The sequence below is a fragment of the Haliotis cracherodii genome, unplaced genomic scaffold, assembly GCF_022045235.1.
Source record: "Haliotis cracherodii isolate W230 unplaced genomic scaffold, xgHalCrac1.p SCAF_8, whole genome shotgun sequence".
NCBI lineage: Eukaryota > Metazoa > Mollusca > Gastropoda > Lepetellida > Haliotidae > Haliotis > Haliotis cracherodii.
In genome coordinates, this window is record NW_027266341.1 from 60,255,039 (window position 1) to 60,271,213 (window position 16,175).

The 16,175-nt window shown below is 40.3% G+C and overlaps 1 protein-coding gene across 1 annotated transcript; it reads left to right on the plus strand.

The window, feature by feature from the left end:
• The first annotated feature begins 445 nt into the window (after positions 1–445).
• LOC139449807 (deoxycytidylate deaminase-like) lies at positions 446–10,753 on the plus strand. The gene is made up of 6 exons (XM_071231345.1): positions 446–560; positions 5,076–5,171; positions 7,949–8,057; positions 8,503–8,635; positions 9,002–9,215; positions 9,408–10,753. The coding sequence occupies exons 2-6, from the start codon at positions 5,140–5,142 to the stop codon at positions 9,766–9,768; spliced, it is 849 nt and encodes a 282-aa protein (XP_071087446.1). The 5' UTR covers positions 446–560; positions 5,076–5,139; the 3' UTR covers positions 9,769–10,753.
• Positions 10,754–16,175: the final 5,422 nt, after the last annotated feature.

Genomic DNA, 16,175 nt, shown 5'->3' on the forward strand with positions numbered 1-16,175 from the left:
CCCCAGTAGCCTTTTCTGTGTTTTGCTGCCCTAACCGGAGCCTTGCCCACTACTACACCATAAAAAAAAAGCAGTGAGAAAGGCTGACTGCTGGAGTTCTACTATTTCATTGCAATACCTCTTCCCAGTCCTCTCGATTTGCAAAGGCTGCTGTGCGACGGTGTGGGTTCGAAAAGCTTCCTCACCCTTCACACTTGCCAGACCTGGCACTAAGTGATTTCCTAAACTGAAAGAACGCCTTTGTGAAAAGGGCTATGACCTCAAAGCTGCAGTAGAGGGTATTTCAGGATGGGTTAAGAAAACGTCTTCCTGACTGGAATTGAAAAGCTTCACTATCAATATGAGGAAGTCCAGGATTTCACATATCGACCAGCCCTCGTATTTCTGGGCCTGGACCTACTTTTGTCTGTAGTTTTCCTGGCTGGTTGGGCGTGTAATAAACAAGCAAACACACATTTCCTACCAAGAGGCTTGCAACGAGCCGGGTCTCACGTTCGACGCTACTGTAGTCATTTCGTGACATCTCTTCAGTTTAGCACGATACATCACTTCAGTAATTCGTAAGTAACTATAACTGTCAAGTTTACACATGTAACGTCTAATTTCTTATACCCATTCACATGTCATCCAAGATCGATGTAGGCATTTATAAACATGCAGGTACATCGACTCATAGCAGGCTATTCAACTGAGACGCCGGCATTCACGGTGCATGGATGCATCCCTTAGGCATACACGAAAACTGGCCATGGGTTCGATTCCCAGACTCTGTCTCTTAAATGACAACATTTTAAAAGAAATAGTATTATTTGATAAATTTTGAATTGTTTTAGTTTTAGAATTGTGGGGGATTATTGTCAACTGAGATTCATGAAGGCGGTGCCACTTAGTAGTGTAAAATTATTGTCCCCCTGACAGTGGCACGTGAGTTCATCTATACTGCTCACAAAAAGTAGGGGATATTGAAATTAAAATCAGTGGCACAAAGATAGTAATATAGAGGCCTACAAATAATTTATGTATGATTGAGGAAAAGCACAGGTCCGTCTGAGCATGCCTCACAATGACTACCAGATGCCCTTGCATCCAGGAAAATTGCACCCAGACGTACCGGGGGTGGGGTTGAGAAATCACATCTTGTGTCACACAGGCAAATGACAAAATCCACGTGCCTCACGTGCAAAAATGGGTGTTAACATGTGTCTTGGACCAAGTTCATCCATCACTTCACCACTTTCCACAATGCGAAAGTTACGTGAAGACGAGAGATTGAGAGCAATTTGGATGATCCAGGCCGGAAGAACGCAGGCCTACACAGCAGCACAACTGCATGTCTCACAGTCAGTAGTCAGCCGGTTGTGGGCATGTTACATTGCCACTGGAAGGGTTCAAGACAGATCCTGAAGTGGTCGTCCAAAATGCACGACCAGACGTGATGAACGGCGGATCATCACTGGAGCCCTCAGTGATCGACGTTTAAATGCAACACAGCTGCAGCAGGTTCACAGACATGCCACTTGGAATCTCATCTCAACAAAAAACGGTATGAAATTGGCTCCATGCTGCAGAACTTCGAGCAAGGCGACCTTACATCACATTACCCCTAACAAAACGTCACGGACAAGCCCGGCGAGAGTGGGGTCGTCGTCACCAGAGGTGGAGCAATGCCCGTTGGTCCCATGTGATGTTCAGTGATGAGTCGAGGTTCTCTTTAGACTTCAATGATGGCCGTCATCGTGTCTGGCGTCGTCATGGTGAGCGTCATCAGCCAGCTGCCATGATTCCACATGATCGGTATGGGAGGGGTTCTGTTATGGTGAGGGGTGGAATAACACTTCGGGGTGTTACTATCGGGACAACATCACGCCACATGTCCTGCTATTTGCACACCGTCACTGACAGGGTTTCATCTTCCAGGATGATAATGCCAGGGCTCACCGTGCGCACGTCGTCCTTAACCATTTGTGGCAGCACCAAATTGAAACTCTTCCATGGCCAGCGATGTCCCCGGACCTCTCCCCTATAGGTCATGAGCATGTTTTGGATATGCTCGGAAGACGAGTGCAGAGGCGGCATCCCCCATGTCAAGACTTGCAACAACTGGGCGTGGTACTCCAAGAGGAATGGCAGAGGATTCCCCAAGTTCACATTGGTCGCATCATTAGGAGTATGAGACGTGGGTGTAATGATTGTTTGGCTGCTAATGGTGGGCCAACCCAGTATTAAACCATTTATGACTTTGGGTGTTTCTACCCCTCATGAACTTTCCAGCGTCTACAAAATGAATTTGCAGCTTGATCAAAGTCATTACTTTCAAACCTGTTTCTTAACATCCTTATTTCCACATTATTATTGTTTCCCAATGAAAATTAAACATAATTCTGAAGCTTTTCGTCATAACTTTTCAATATCCCCTACTTTGTGTGAGCAGTATATATTGAAGTAATTAATATCAACTAGTGTTTTAACTCCTTGATAGTGTTTTGATTTTTTAATTTTGTTAAATACTTCGTACAACCACTCGTGACCAAAGTTATGGCATAAATCCTGCGGGGAATCATGCAGGAAGCAAAAGCACTGTAAGTCCCCATGATCCCCAGTTAGGTGGTCTAGCTTTGGTTGCCAGTGCTCTATAGCCTGGTTTTACTTTCTATTTGACAAATTGACTGAGAACTTATTTGTTTTAATATTGCTCAGGTTTGCTTCATGTCTACACTGTGATATTAACCTTACCGTTTTACTGTCCTTTGACGACAGGAATTGTATAATAATAAACTTGTTCTCATCGCGATGTGGCTGCAATATTGCCGATGTGATGTAAAACTATAAGTCTCACTCACCAAAGATAACGCAAACGTCCAGTGAGCAAAAACAAGAACACCATCCAGATCTCCATGTCCAGCCTCCTTTGAGCGTGACCTAGCGTGACCTGGCGTCTTTGTTTTATTCCGATTGTCTGATTTGTGATTTATGTCTTATAAATGTCTATCACCTGTACTTTTGGTAAATGCAGTTTGATCTCAGTTGTGAGTAATCTTACTTTCACGTAACGTTATCTCAGTAGTCTACTGTGAATGCGTTCTCTACGTGAGTGAAGGGTGAAAAGGAGGATGTCAGGTTCAGAGATTGTTCCTTGGTGACGTCCGCCATGATACAGTTCGAACGTTGATAACTTGTACAATTGTATTATTCAAATGTGAGTTTATTATCATTTGACGAGCGTGACGTGTCGATTCCCTAATTAAAACAGTACCTTAATCCAGAAATATGTACGTAAAAAAGCTTAGCGTGAAACCAACAACCAACCAGCAAATGGACTACAATCAATAAATGTATTGCACAAGTTTACAAATCAACAGAAATTACTGAACAGCAATTTCAATGGCAGTACACAATAGAATGGTAGTACCATATTCAATGGCAGTACACAATAGAGTGGTAGTACCATATTCAATGGCAGTACACCATAGAGTGGTAGTACCATATTCAATGGCAGTACACAATAGAGTGGTAGTACCATATTCAATGGCAGTACACAATAGAGTGGTGGTAGCATATTCAATGGCAGTACACAATAGAGTGGTAGTACAATATATAGCAGATATAAATAACAACAAAGACAATAGGAATGGAACAAAATAAGAACATATATAATGAGATGCTGATATATTTCTACAGAACTGAGATGAAATATTTTCTTGCCAATGTCTGTAACAACCGGGTACGTGGCGAGAACACTATAAGTTTGTGATTAAGACATTTTTAGGAAACTCGTTTCTTCTATTTCAAATAGGACACACGAACGTGTTGTGTGTACTTCGCTTGTCTGTCTATTGTTGAGGCGATCAGCAAATATAGCTCCACTCTTTCCAGGAACTGTAAGCTAGAGTAAACTACAACTAGGTCACGTTAGGTCATTGATTTGAGTGGAGGAAGATACACTTTTGATATTGTCAGGGAGCAACACAGTATACCGTTACCGCAGATAAACTTTAACCACTTGCAGAAATCTGCCGCGTGTTTTGAGCAGGGTATACAGGGCAACTGTAATTATCGTATTATGAACGGACACACACAAAGTTAATAATCTGATTAATTACAACACCAAGAGATGAATATCCCTGTTGACATGAGTCTAATAAATAGAGTTATGTCCCTTTACCTCGGTTCCATGTAGTTCTTAACGGCACACACGTTGTGGAACCTTATATCATTTCATTTACATATCATGTAAGATAGAACCTGTATAAAAAAACTGTGCCATTGCTTACACAATGTTCAAACGTTTACTAGCACTTCAAACTTAAAATGTCTCAGTTAACGTTAACGTAAATGCAACCCGGGCGTTCCGGTATTAACTCTAACTTGGCACAGGTTGTTTACATAACATTATATGTATTGGAAACTGGAAATGCAGACATCAAACTGGCAAACAATTCTCTATCATTAAACTCACAACAGGGATGAAAATTACACGATTGGATCAGTTGCTCAGCAGTGATCTGCTCGTAGCTGCAATACTTGGGTCAACATAACCTAGGCTCGACTCAAACTGCCACATCCCCTAGGTCTTACATTTAACATTGATTTATTTTCTGACAGAACTTCTTGAACTCGAAATCGAGGAGAAAAAACAGGAACTTCAAGAGTACATCTCCGAGAGTTGTTTTCAATTTCCCTGAACCTTTATGTTCCTAGCAGTAAAGGGGAAGATTCAGAACGAAATATGCATTGTATGAATGTAATGCTGTCATCAGGATCGGAATAATTGGTGTATGAATATAGCTATGAACTGGGTATTTTACTTTTATATGTGTATAGCATCGCTCATCTACTATAATTAAGGTGTACTGGGTAAAACAACATTGCAACAGTGTTAACCAGTGTGCCATATCAAAAAGCCAGACACACTAAACAGACTAGAAGCTGGACAAAGTGAATTGAGTTCTATACTAAGAACATCCCTCGATTTCAGTGCAAAACATGAACATTTATTGAACTGGACAATCCCAATGCACCATCAAGAGGCGGATAAGTTGTGTTTGTAATAAAGATAGTTTAACTTCTTTAAACAGCTACAGTCTGGGTTGGTGATCATACGCCAGGTCTGCAAACTTACAGGAAACAAGAAATACTACCATGGCTTCACCAAACCAAACAGAAAACACCAGGTAAACGTCGATTGCCATAATAGTACATGTGTTACATAAGAGTGGTGTTTATACCATTGGTGTTTGAGATACACTGACGTAATAATTGTGTGATGGTATATTTTATTATATACTATTAATCAAGTTCATGTGATATATGAGTCTTAGATTTTCATATTAAAGGTCATTTTTTGCTCTTCTGTTTACACGAAGACCCTAAACATCGGTGACTATCCTCTTCATGTTGTTTAAGTCAAATAACATTAATGTCCTTAAACTAAACTAAAATATATATTAAACCATAATAATTGTGAATATGAAGTAACAATGTGTCGGTAGGGTGTATTGGACATATCATTAGTAACGTGCATGTTATCTTGGCAACAGGATGTTTAGTACACAAATGGCTTCACCGCTCGCCTCAAACGTCACTGCATTGACACAACTGAACACATTTGGCAATGTATTGCATTGACAGCTACTTGGTAGTCATCCACTGTATGCAGCTATGAAACTGAAATTAGTGACATGTGTGAGCATCTGTCCGCCCAGGAAGTTTTGATCATTCATCATGCACTACTGATTCGTTTAAAGTATTGTTTTCATATTTGAGACCCATGTTGCCTGTTGATGTGGTGGGACTAAATTAAATTGACACCGAAATCTCAGACAATGTCAGTACAAGTTGTTAGTACTTCCAACTTTAAATGTCTAAGCTTAACTGGTGATACAGTGACGTTTCCATAACTTAATAATTAGTCCTACCGCCACAAACGTAACTAAGTCCTGATGTGTTCCGAGAATAGCCTCCTTACATGGAACAAAAAAATCCAAAGTAATAGAAACTACAACCCACGCTCGCAAGCTGATTTGTCACCTCGTTCTACAGAGGAAATAGCTGACGCTCCGAGTATCAACGCGACCCTGTTATCTGAAGGCATTTAGTTCAGAATTTACATCATGTATATCCACCATTACATCATGTATACCCACCAATGTAAACTGCACTCATACTACCAGTGTAACCTGCACTCATAGTGCCAATATAAACTGCACTCACAGAGCCATTGTAACATGCACTCATAGTGCCAGTTTAACATGCACTCATAGAACCAGTGTAACATGCACTCACAGAGCCAGTGTATCATGCACTCATAGTGCCAGTGTAACCTGCACTCATAGTGCCAGTGTAAACTGAACTCACAGTACCAGTGTAACCTGCACTCATAGTGCCAGTGTAACTTGCACTCATAGTACCAGTGTAACATGCACTCATAGTACCAGTGTAAACTGCACTCACAGAGCCATTGTAACATGTACTCATAGTGCCAGTTTAACCTGCACTCATAGTACCAGTGTAACATGCACTCACAGAGCCAGTGTAACATGCACTCAGAGTGCAAGTGTAACATGCACTCACAGTACCAGTGTAACATGCACTCATAGTGCCAGTGTAACTTGCACTCATAGTACCAGTGTAACCTGCACTCACAGTGCCAGTGTAAACTGCACTCACAGAGCCATTGTAACATGCACTCATAGTGCCTGTTTAACCTGCACTCAAAGTACCAGTGTAACATGCACTCACAGAGCTAGTGTAACATGCACTCATAGTGCCAGTGTAACCTGCACTCACAGTGCCAGTGTAACCTGCACTCATAGTACCAGTGTAACATGTACTCATAGTGCCAGTGTAACATGCACTCACAGTGCCTGTGTAACATGCACTCATAGTACCAGTGTAACCTGCACTCATAGACCCAGTGTAACATGCACTCATAGTGCCAGTTTAACCTGCACTCATAGTACCATTGTAACATGCACTCATAGAGGCAGTGTAACATGCACTCATAGTACCAGTGTAACATGCACTCATAGTACCAGTGTAACCTGCACTGAAAGTACCAGTGTAACATGCACTCATAGTGCCAGTGTAACATGCACTCATAGAGCCAGTGTAACATGCACTCATAGTGCCAGTGTAAACTGCACTCATAGTGCCAGTATAAACTGCACTCACAGAGCCATTGTAACATGCACTCATAGTGCCAGTTTAACATGCACTCATAGAACCAGTGTAACATGCACTCACAGAGCCAGTGTATCATGCACTCATAGTGCCAGTGTAACCTGCACTCACAGTACCAGTGTAACATGCACTCATAGTGCCAGTGTAAACTGCACTCACAGTGCCAGTGTAACCTGCACTCATAGTGCCAGTGTAACTTGCACTCATAGTACCAGTGTAACCTGCACTCACAGTGCCAGTGTAAACTGCACTCGCAGAGCCATTGTAACATGCACTCATAGTGCCAGTTTAACCTGCACTCATAGTACCATTGTAACATGCACTCATAGAGGCAGTGTAACATGCACTCATAGTACCAGTGTAACATGCACTCATAGTACCAGTGTAACCTGTACTGAAAGTACCAGTGTAACATGCACTCATAGTGCCAGTGTAACATGCACTCATAGAGCCAGTGTAACATGCACTCATAGAGTCAGTGTAGCCTGCATTCATAGTGCCAGTGTAAACTGCACTCATAGTGCCAATGTAACCTGCACTCATAGAGCAGTGTAACCTGCACTCATAGGGCTATTGTAACATGCACTCATAGAGCCAGTGTAACCTGCACTCATAGTGCCAATTGTAACCTGCACTTATAGTGCTAGTGTAACATGCACTCATATTGATAGTGAACCTACACTTATAGTTCCAGCTTGACCCGTACAGATTCGAGATGTCATCAGTTACATTTGCTACAAATCTCTCTCTTGTACTTTTGTGTTTCAAGCTGTGAAAATGCTAAGAATGAGAAGAGGAAGGGGTACATAGGTTGGGAGGAATACTTCATGGCCGTCGCTAAGCTCTCGTCACTGAGAAGCAAAGACCCCAATACACAGGTAAGGAGAGCGCACCTCCATATTGATGAAAACGTCCCATTTGCCCTCCAGCTAAAATGTTTGGAGAGGCTCTATTAACATGAGGTATAAGCGTACAAAATCTGTCATGTGTATTTAATGCCTCGTGTGAGGATGAAAGCCCTAAGTTTTCATAATGGAGAAAAGCTTTTACAGGCGGTAAATTTTAAATTCTAACATCATCAGAACTTTCTATGAACCAGAACTCTAAACATGCACAGGCTACTACATCAATCCTATGTTACATCGTGTGTAACATCTTGTGTTACATCTTGTGTTACATCTTGTGTTACATCTCATGTTACATCTTGTATTACATCATGTTTTACATCTCATGTTACATCTTGTATTACATCTTGTGATACATCTTGTGTTACATCTTGTCCTACAGCATATGTTTCATCTTGTTTTACATCTTGTGTTACAGGTCGGAGCTTGTATTGTGAACAAAGATAAGAGGATCGTCGGAACTGGTTACAACGGAATGCCCAATAACTGCGGTGATGACGAACTACCGTGGGGCAAGGAAGAAGGTTGGGACAAGAATAAGAAACTTTATGGTATGATATTTACTATCAGAGTAGTCTCCATTAAAGGTGAATGTCATTTAAGCACACTTGATATCACTATTCTCTAAATAACAAATTCATATGAATGCTAACTTTCTTCATGTACTCAATGACAAAATATGATATTTGGAAACAGAGTATTTTTATTCATTAAGTCCACATAAACACTGTGAGTGGGAGAGTGAGTGAGTGAGTGTGTGAGTGTGTGAGTGAACAACGAGCCACGCTATCAGGGCATGCTATGGTGGGGATTTCATGACATGGTGGGCAGAGAGTAGTAGGATTAAGGAGAAAGTGAATTATTGTGAGATGAAAACAGTTCGAGCCACTTCTTATTATGAAAGTATTTATGTCCAGTCTGCCACGCTGAGCTGAACGCCATACTGAACAGGTTCTCTGCTGACTTGAAAGACTGCAAGATCTTCGTGACTCTGTTCCCATGTAACCACTGCACCCAGATGATCATTCAGTCTGGAATCCGTAAGGTTGTCTACTTGTCAGATGAGAAAAAGGAAAAGGACGAGGTGAAAGCATCAAAGAGACTTCTGGGCATGGCTGGTGTCAAATACAGGTCAGTAATTGTTGTAGAACATATTTACTTTCTGCTTGTACTGGAGTTGAGTTTGAGTCAAGCAACCTAACTGTCCTGATGAAACGCTATCATGACAAAAAATCATTGCATACGAATATTTGAATACCGTAATAACAATTTCATCATTGACAGCTGCAATGTGCATCTAGAATGTATACATATATATTTCAGGCCATATCGAGGAAAGATGGACCCAATCAAGATGGAGTTTGCTCCAGGTCCCACTGATGATCGTGGAAAGATGGGCCCAATCAAGGTACAGTTTGCTGTATGTAATACTGATGTTCGTGGAAAGATGGACTCAATCCTGCTACAGTTTCCTCCAGGCTCCACTGATGTTCGTGGAAAGATGGACCCAATCAAGCTTCATTGTTCTCCAGGCTCCACTGATGTTCGTGGAAAGATGGACCCAATCAAGGAACAGTTGCCTCCAGGTCCCACTGATGGTCAGAGATGGAATGGTTACCTGAACTCAAATCTCATCAAAAAGTGTTTCTTTCATCTGGTTAATGAGGGGAACATGTTTACATAACACTGATTTCCAAATCAACAATACATTGTTTAACGATTAATTTGTAGTCCGAGATTCATGATAAGCAAAGTATTTGGAATGAATTTGTATGTGAACTGCTGTCTCAGTCTTAGATTCATGGGCCACTCACTGCTCAAAAGTCTTCAAGTTTGTAAAAGACAAAACACAAACATGACAAAACACAAACATAACACCTCTTGCTTCACCGTGCACAGATTTTACTGATTTCCAGCATCCATCCTCCCCGAGAAGCTGGTAATCCTCCCAAAATAGATTTAAACCAAAGAGGCCAACTTTAGGTGATCTCTTTTGATAATGCCACTTTTATGTTTCCGGGAGATTTTTTTTTTCAATTTATTCATGGTAGTGTTTGGGTGGAGGTTGTTTTATCTATACGCTTTTACTTATACTTTTACTTATACTATCTTAGCGAAAACCAGCTGCCCTATAACTCTCGAGCGTGATGATGTTGGTCCAAACCCTCCACTATAAATCAGTTAAGCATGACGCAAAAGAAAATATGGAACTTATAATGATTATATAAAGACACTCGCCTTTTTGATTGGTTTAAATTGTGTCGTTTAACTTTATTTGGGAAAATTTAATTTGATTTATTTGTAATAATTACAATATCTGAAAAGAGTAGGGTCCATTTTACGGATCCAACCATGTATTACACAAGTGTTTATAAATCACTATCAGATGCTGTGATACTGTTCCACACAAAGGGAAAGTTGAAAATGGAAGTCCTTTCTCTTTTCAAACAGTTTTGTGGATAGTTCTTTTCACCCTGAATCTTCCTTCATAGATCCAAATGTGGAACATATATGTCTTTTTTTTGGATAGCCATGTGATAGAGATATTTCTTTATTGTTTTGTTTTTGATTTGGTATCTATGGAATCGTTGTCATTCCATGGTTTACTTAACATGTAATTGTTACACTTCATTGAACGTAATTGTCACGTTTCTTTTGTGTGACATGCTTGCATTGTATACACTCTCTTGCTTGAAAAATAAATAAACAGAATAATATAGGCTTTCTTGTTCGGTGTACTAGCATGTTGATAGGGTATTTGAATTAGAATTTAACAACGAAACAGCATTAACAGAAGCATATGCGGACGCTAAAAGATGGGTCCATCCAAATAAACAAAATGAATCCGGCGGTCTTGAAAACTGTCTGTCTGTTCATGGACACATGGCCTACCTCTGGCTGAATATACCTGATGTACGTCTATTTACCTGCAAACTCTTTGCCCAAAGGGTAAATATACCCACCCGTGCAAAAGGTAAAAAGTGATTGTGTTTTATGCACTGGTATACTTGGGTTAGTCCATTATAATATCAATACATTTAGCTGATTTGAGTCCAAACAACGGACAGGTTTGGTGAGATGAGGTGAGGTGAGGTGAGGTGAGGTGAGGTGAGGTGAAATGGGGTTTAACGTCGCGTCCAACATTATTGCACTTATATAGCGACGTGCATGCACGTGTATGTGTGTGTGTGGCTGCTTGTACTAGTCCGGACTGGTGCTAGCACACTGAGATACCATGCCGCAGTTTAACATGAATACCCCACTCAGACACAGTATACTGACTCCGAGCCGACCAGTCCTTGTTGTCCTTAATGCCGAGCGCCAGACAGGGTAACAACAAATACCATCTTTTAACGTCCTTTCTTATGACGCGGCTGGGGGACAGGTTTGGACGTAATGCTCGGGGAAGGCTGGTTGGTTGGTTGGTTGGGTGGTTGGTTGGTTGTTTTTTTAACGCCCGCACTCAGCAGTATTCCAGCTATATGACGGCAGTCTATGAATAATCGAGTCTGGATCAGACAATCCAGTGATTAATATCATGAGCGTTGATCTATCTATCTATCTATCTATCATGCATCAGCCACGTCAATGAGCCTGACCACCCGATCCCATTACTCGCCTCTTACGTCTTAGTTTACAAATCAACACAAATTACCGAACAGCAATTTCAATGGCAGTACACAATAGAGTGGTAGTACCAATTTCAATGGCAGTACACAATAGAGTGGTGGTACCATATTCAATGGCAGTACACAATAGAGTGGTATTACCAATTTCAATGGCACTACACAACAGAGTGGTAGTACCATATCCAATGACAGTACACAATAGAGTGGTAGTACCATATCCAATGACAGAACACAATAGAGTGATAGTACCATATCCAATGACAGTACACAATAGAGTGATAGTACCATATTCAATGGCAGTGCACAATAGAGTGGTAGTACCAATTTCAATGGCAGTACACAATAGAGTGGTGGTACCAATTTCAATGGCAGTACACAATAGAGTGGTGGTACCATATTCAATGGCAGTACACAATAGAGAGGTGGTACCATATTCAATGGCAGTACACAATAGAGTGGTGGTACCATATTCAATGGCAGTACACAATAGAGTGGTGATACCATATTCAATGGCAGTACACAATAGAGAGGTGATACCATATTCAATGGCAGTACACAATAGAGTGGTTGTACCATATCAAATGGCAGTACACAATAGAGTGGTAGTACCATATTCAATGGCAGTACACAATAGAGTGGTGATACCATTTTCAATGGCAGTACACAATAGAGTGGTTGTACCATATCCAATGGCAGTACACAATAGAGTGGTAGTACCATATTCAATGGCAGTACACAATAGAGTGGTGATACCATTTTCAATGGCAGTACACAATAGAATGATGGTGCCATATTCAATGGCAGTACACAATAGAGTGGTACTACCATATTCAATGGCAGTACACAATAGAGTGGTTGTACCATATCCAATGGCAGTACACAATAGAGTGGTAGTACCATATTCAATGGCAGTACACAATAGAGAGGTGATACCATATTCAATGGCAGTACACAATAGAGTGGTTGTACCATATCCAATGGCAGTACACAATAGAGTGGTAGTACCATATTCAATGGCAGTACGCAAAAGAGTGGTAGTACCAAATTCAATGGCAGTACACAATAGAGTGGTGGTACAATATTCAATGGCAGTACACAATAGAGTGGTTGTACCATATCCAATGGCAGTACACAATAGAGTGGTAGTACCATATTCAATGGCAGTACACAATAGAGTGGTGATACCATTTTCAATGGCAGTACACAATAGAATGATGGTGCCATATTCAATGGCAGTACACAATAGAGTGGTACTACCATATTCAATGGCAGTACACAATAGAGTGGTTGTACCATATCCAATGGCAGTACACAATAGAGTGGTAGTACCATATTCAATGGCAGTACACAATAGAGAGGTGATACCATATTCAATGGCAGTACACAATAGAGTGGTTGTACCATATCCAATGGCAGTACACAATAGAGTGGTAGTACCATATTCAATGGCAGTACGCAAAAGAGTGGTAGTACCAAATTCAATGGCAGTACACAATAGAGTGGTGGTACAATATTCAATGGCAGTACACAATAGAGTGGTAGTACAATATATAGTAGATATAAATAACAACAAAGACAATAGGAATGGAACAAAACAAGAACATATATAAGGAGATGCTGATATATTTCTACAGAACTGAGATGAAATATTTTCTTGCCAATGTCTGTAACAACCGGGTACGTGGCGAGAACACTATACGTTTGTGACTAAGACATTTTAAGGAAGACTCGTTTCTTCTATTTCAAATAAGACACACGGTAACGTGCTGTGTGTGCTTTGCTTGCAACCACAGTCCCCATGTCTGTCTATTGTTGAGGCGATCAGCAAATATAGCTACACCCTTTCCAAGAACTGTAAGCAACAGTAAACTACAACTAGGTCACGTAAGGTAATTAATTGGAGTGGATTAAGCTAAACTTTTGATATTCACAGGGAGCAACACAGCATACGGTTACCGCAGATAAACTTTAACCTCTTGCAGAAATCTGCCGCGTGTGTAGTGCAGGGTATATAGGCCACTTTAATAATCGTATTATGAACGGACACAAAAGAGTTAATAATCTGACATATTACAACACCAAGAGATGAATATTCCCGTTGTCATGAGACTAAAGCATAAAGATATGTCCCTTTACCACGGTTCCATGTAGTTTTTGACCGCACACACGTTGTGGAACCTTATTTCATTTCATTTAACCGGGAACCTTCAAAGCGTACTGACGAACTATTCTCGATCATAAAAACTCACAACAGGGATGAAAATTACATGGAACCTTATATCATTTCATTTACATATTATTTAAGATAGAACCTGTATAAAATCTGTGCCATTGCTTACACAATGTTCAAACGTCTGCTAGCACTTCAAACTTAAAATGTCTCAGTTAACGTTAACGGTAATGTAAATACAACCCATGCTCGCAATCTACCCAGCTGACACTTGCAGGGTGACATGTAACCCAAAACCTTGTTCTAGGATGGGAGTAGCAATGTGGGAGAAATATATCCCCGGGGGCGTTCCGGTATTAACTCTAACTTGGCATAGGTTGTTGACATACCATTATATGTATTGGAAATTGGAGATGCAGACATCAAACTGGCAAACAATTCTCGATCATTTAGCTCACACAATGGATGAAAATTACATAATTGGGTTAGTGCTCAGCACTGATCCGCTAGTAACTTGGGTCAACATAACCTAGGCTCGACCCACATTCCCTGGGTCTTACATTTAACATTGGTGGCACATCCTTTACTACAGTGTCTTCATCCAGTGATGCTGTGTGCAGTGTCCATTGTCGCCATGTGTGGTGATCTTGAGAATCTGAATGAATGCTTGTCCGATGCCAATTTGTATTTTTTACAAAATAACCCATTCTGACACAGCTCGTATCTAATCTGTACTATCATATCAGGACTTGACACAACCTGACTAATCAAGACGAGAATGCATATATATATATATATATATATATATATATATATATATATATATATATATATATATATATATATATATATATATATATATATATATATAACAGCTACAGTCTGGGTTGGTGATCATACGCCAGGTCTGCACACCTACTGAACAAGAAGTACTACCATGGCTTCACAAAACCCAACAGAAAACACCAGGTAAACGTCGATTACCATAACGATACATGTGTTACATAAGAGTGGTGTTTATACCATTGGTGTTTGAGATACAGTGACATCTCACACCACCACAACTGACGTAATAACTGTGTCATGGTATATTTTAGTATATACTAGTAATCAAGTCCATATGATATATAAGCCTTACATTTTTGTATTAAAGGTAATTTATTGCTGTTCTGTTTACAGCGGAATCACGAGGTGTCCTTAAAAAAGACATTTTGTGAACTTTCATAAAAGTTCAGCAATTCACATTCAGGGAATTCTAAAGTTCCATGGCAACCTGCAATGTTGATAAATGTAACAATGATGATTGAATGACTTATTGCAATTGAACATTCAACGTTGATGCATTATTGCCAGGATGTTTGAACAAGTTGAGTTGTTACAGAAAGTATGTTGCCAATTCTTTGCACTGATAGCTACTTGATACTGGCAATGGTATGCCAATGTGTCGGTAGGGTGTATTGGACATATCATTAGTAACGTGCATGTTATCTTGGCAACAATATGTTTAGTACACAAATGGCTTCACCGCTCGCCTCAAACGTCACTGCATTGACACAACTGAACACATCTGCCCATCTATTGCATTGACAGCTACTTGGTAGTCATCCACTGTATGCAGTTATGAAACTGAAATTAGTGACGTGTCAGCATCCGTCCGCCCAGGCAGGTTTGATCATTCATCATGCACAACTGATTCGTTTAAAGTATTGTTTTCATATTTGAGACCCATGTTGCCTGTTGATGTGGTGGGACTAAATTAAATTCGACACCGAAACCTCAGACAATGTCAGTACAAGTTGTTAGTACTTCCAACTTTAAATGTCTAAGCTTAACTGGTGATACAGTGACGTTTCCATAACTTAATAATTAGTCCTACCGCCACAAACGTAACTAAGTCCTGATGTGTTCCGAGAATAGCCTCCTTACATGGAACAAAAAAATCCAAAGTAATAGAAACTACAACCCACGCTCGCAAGCTGATATGTCACCTCGTTCTACAGTGGAAATAGTTGATGCTCCGAGTATTAAACCGACCCTGCTATCTGAAGGCATTAAGTTCAGAATTTCAATGAATGATTTATTTACGGTTGTTTTAATCATTACAACGCGATAGTGCATATGCAGTATATGCATCGGGAAGGTTTGTATTAGATAAAATATTTTCTCATGCACAAAATTAGAACGCTGAATGGGGAAGGGTGTGTATCGGATATAGTTAATGCTACATTAAGAACCCATTATGGGGCAGGGTTTTCTGTATACAATATTATTGATATTAATACTTGTAGTCTT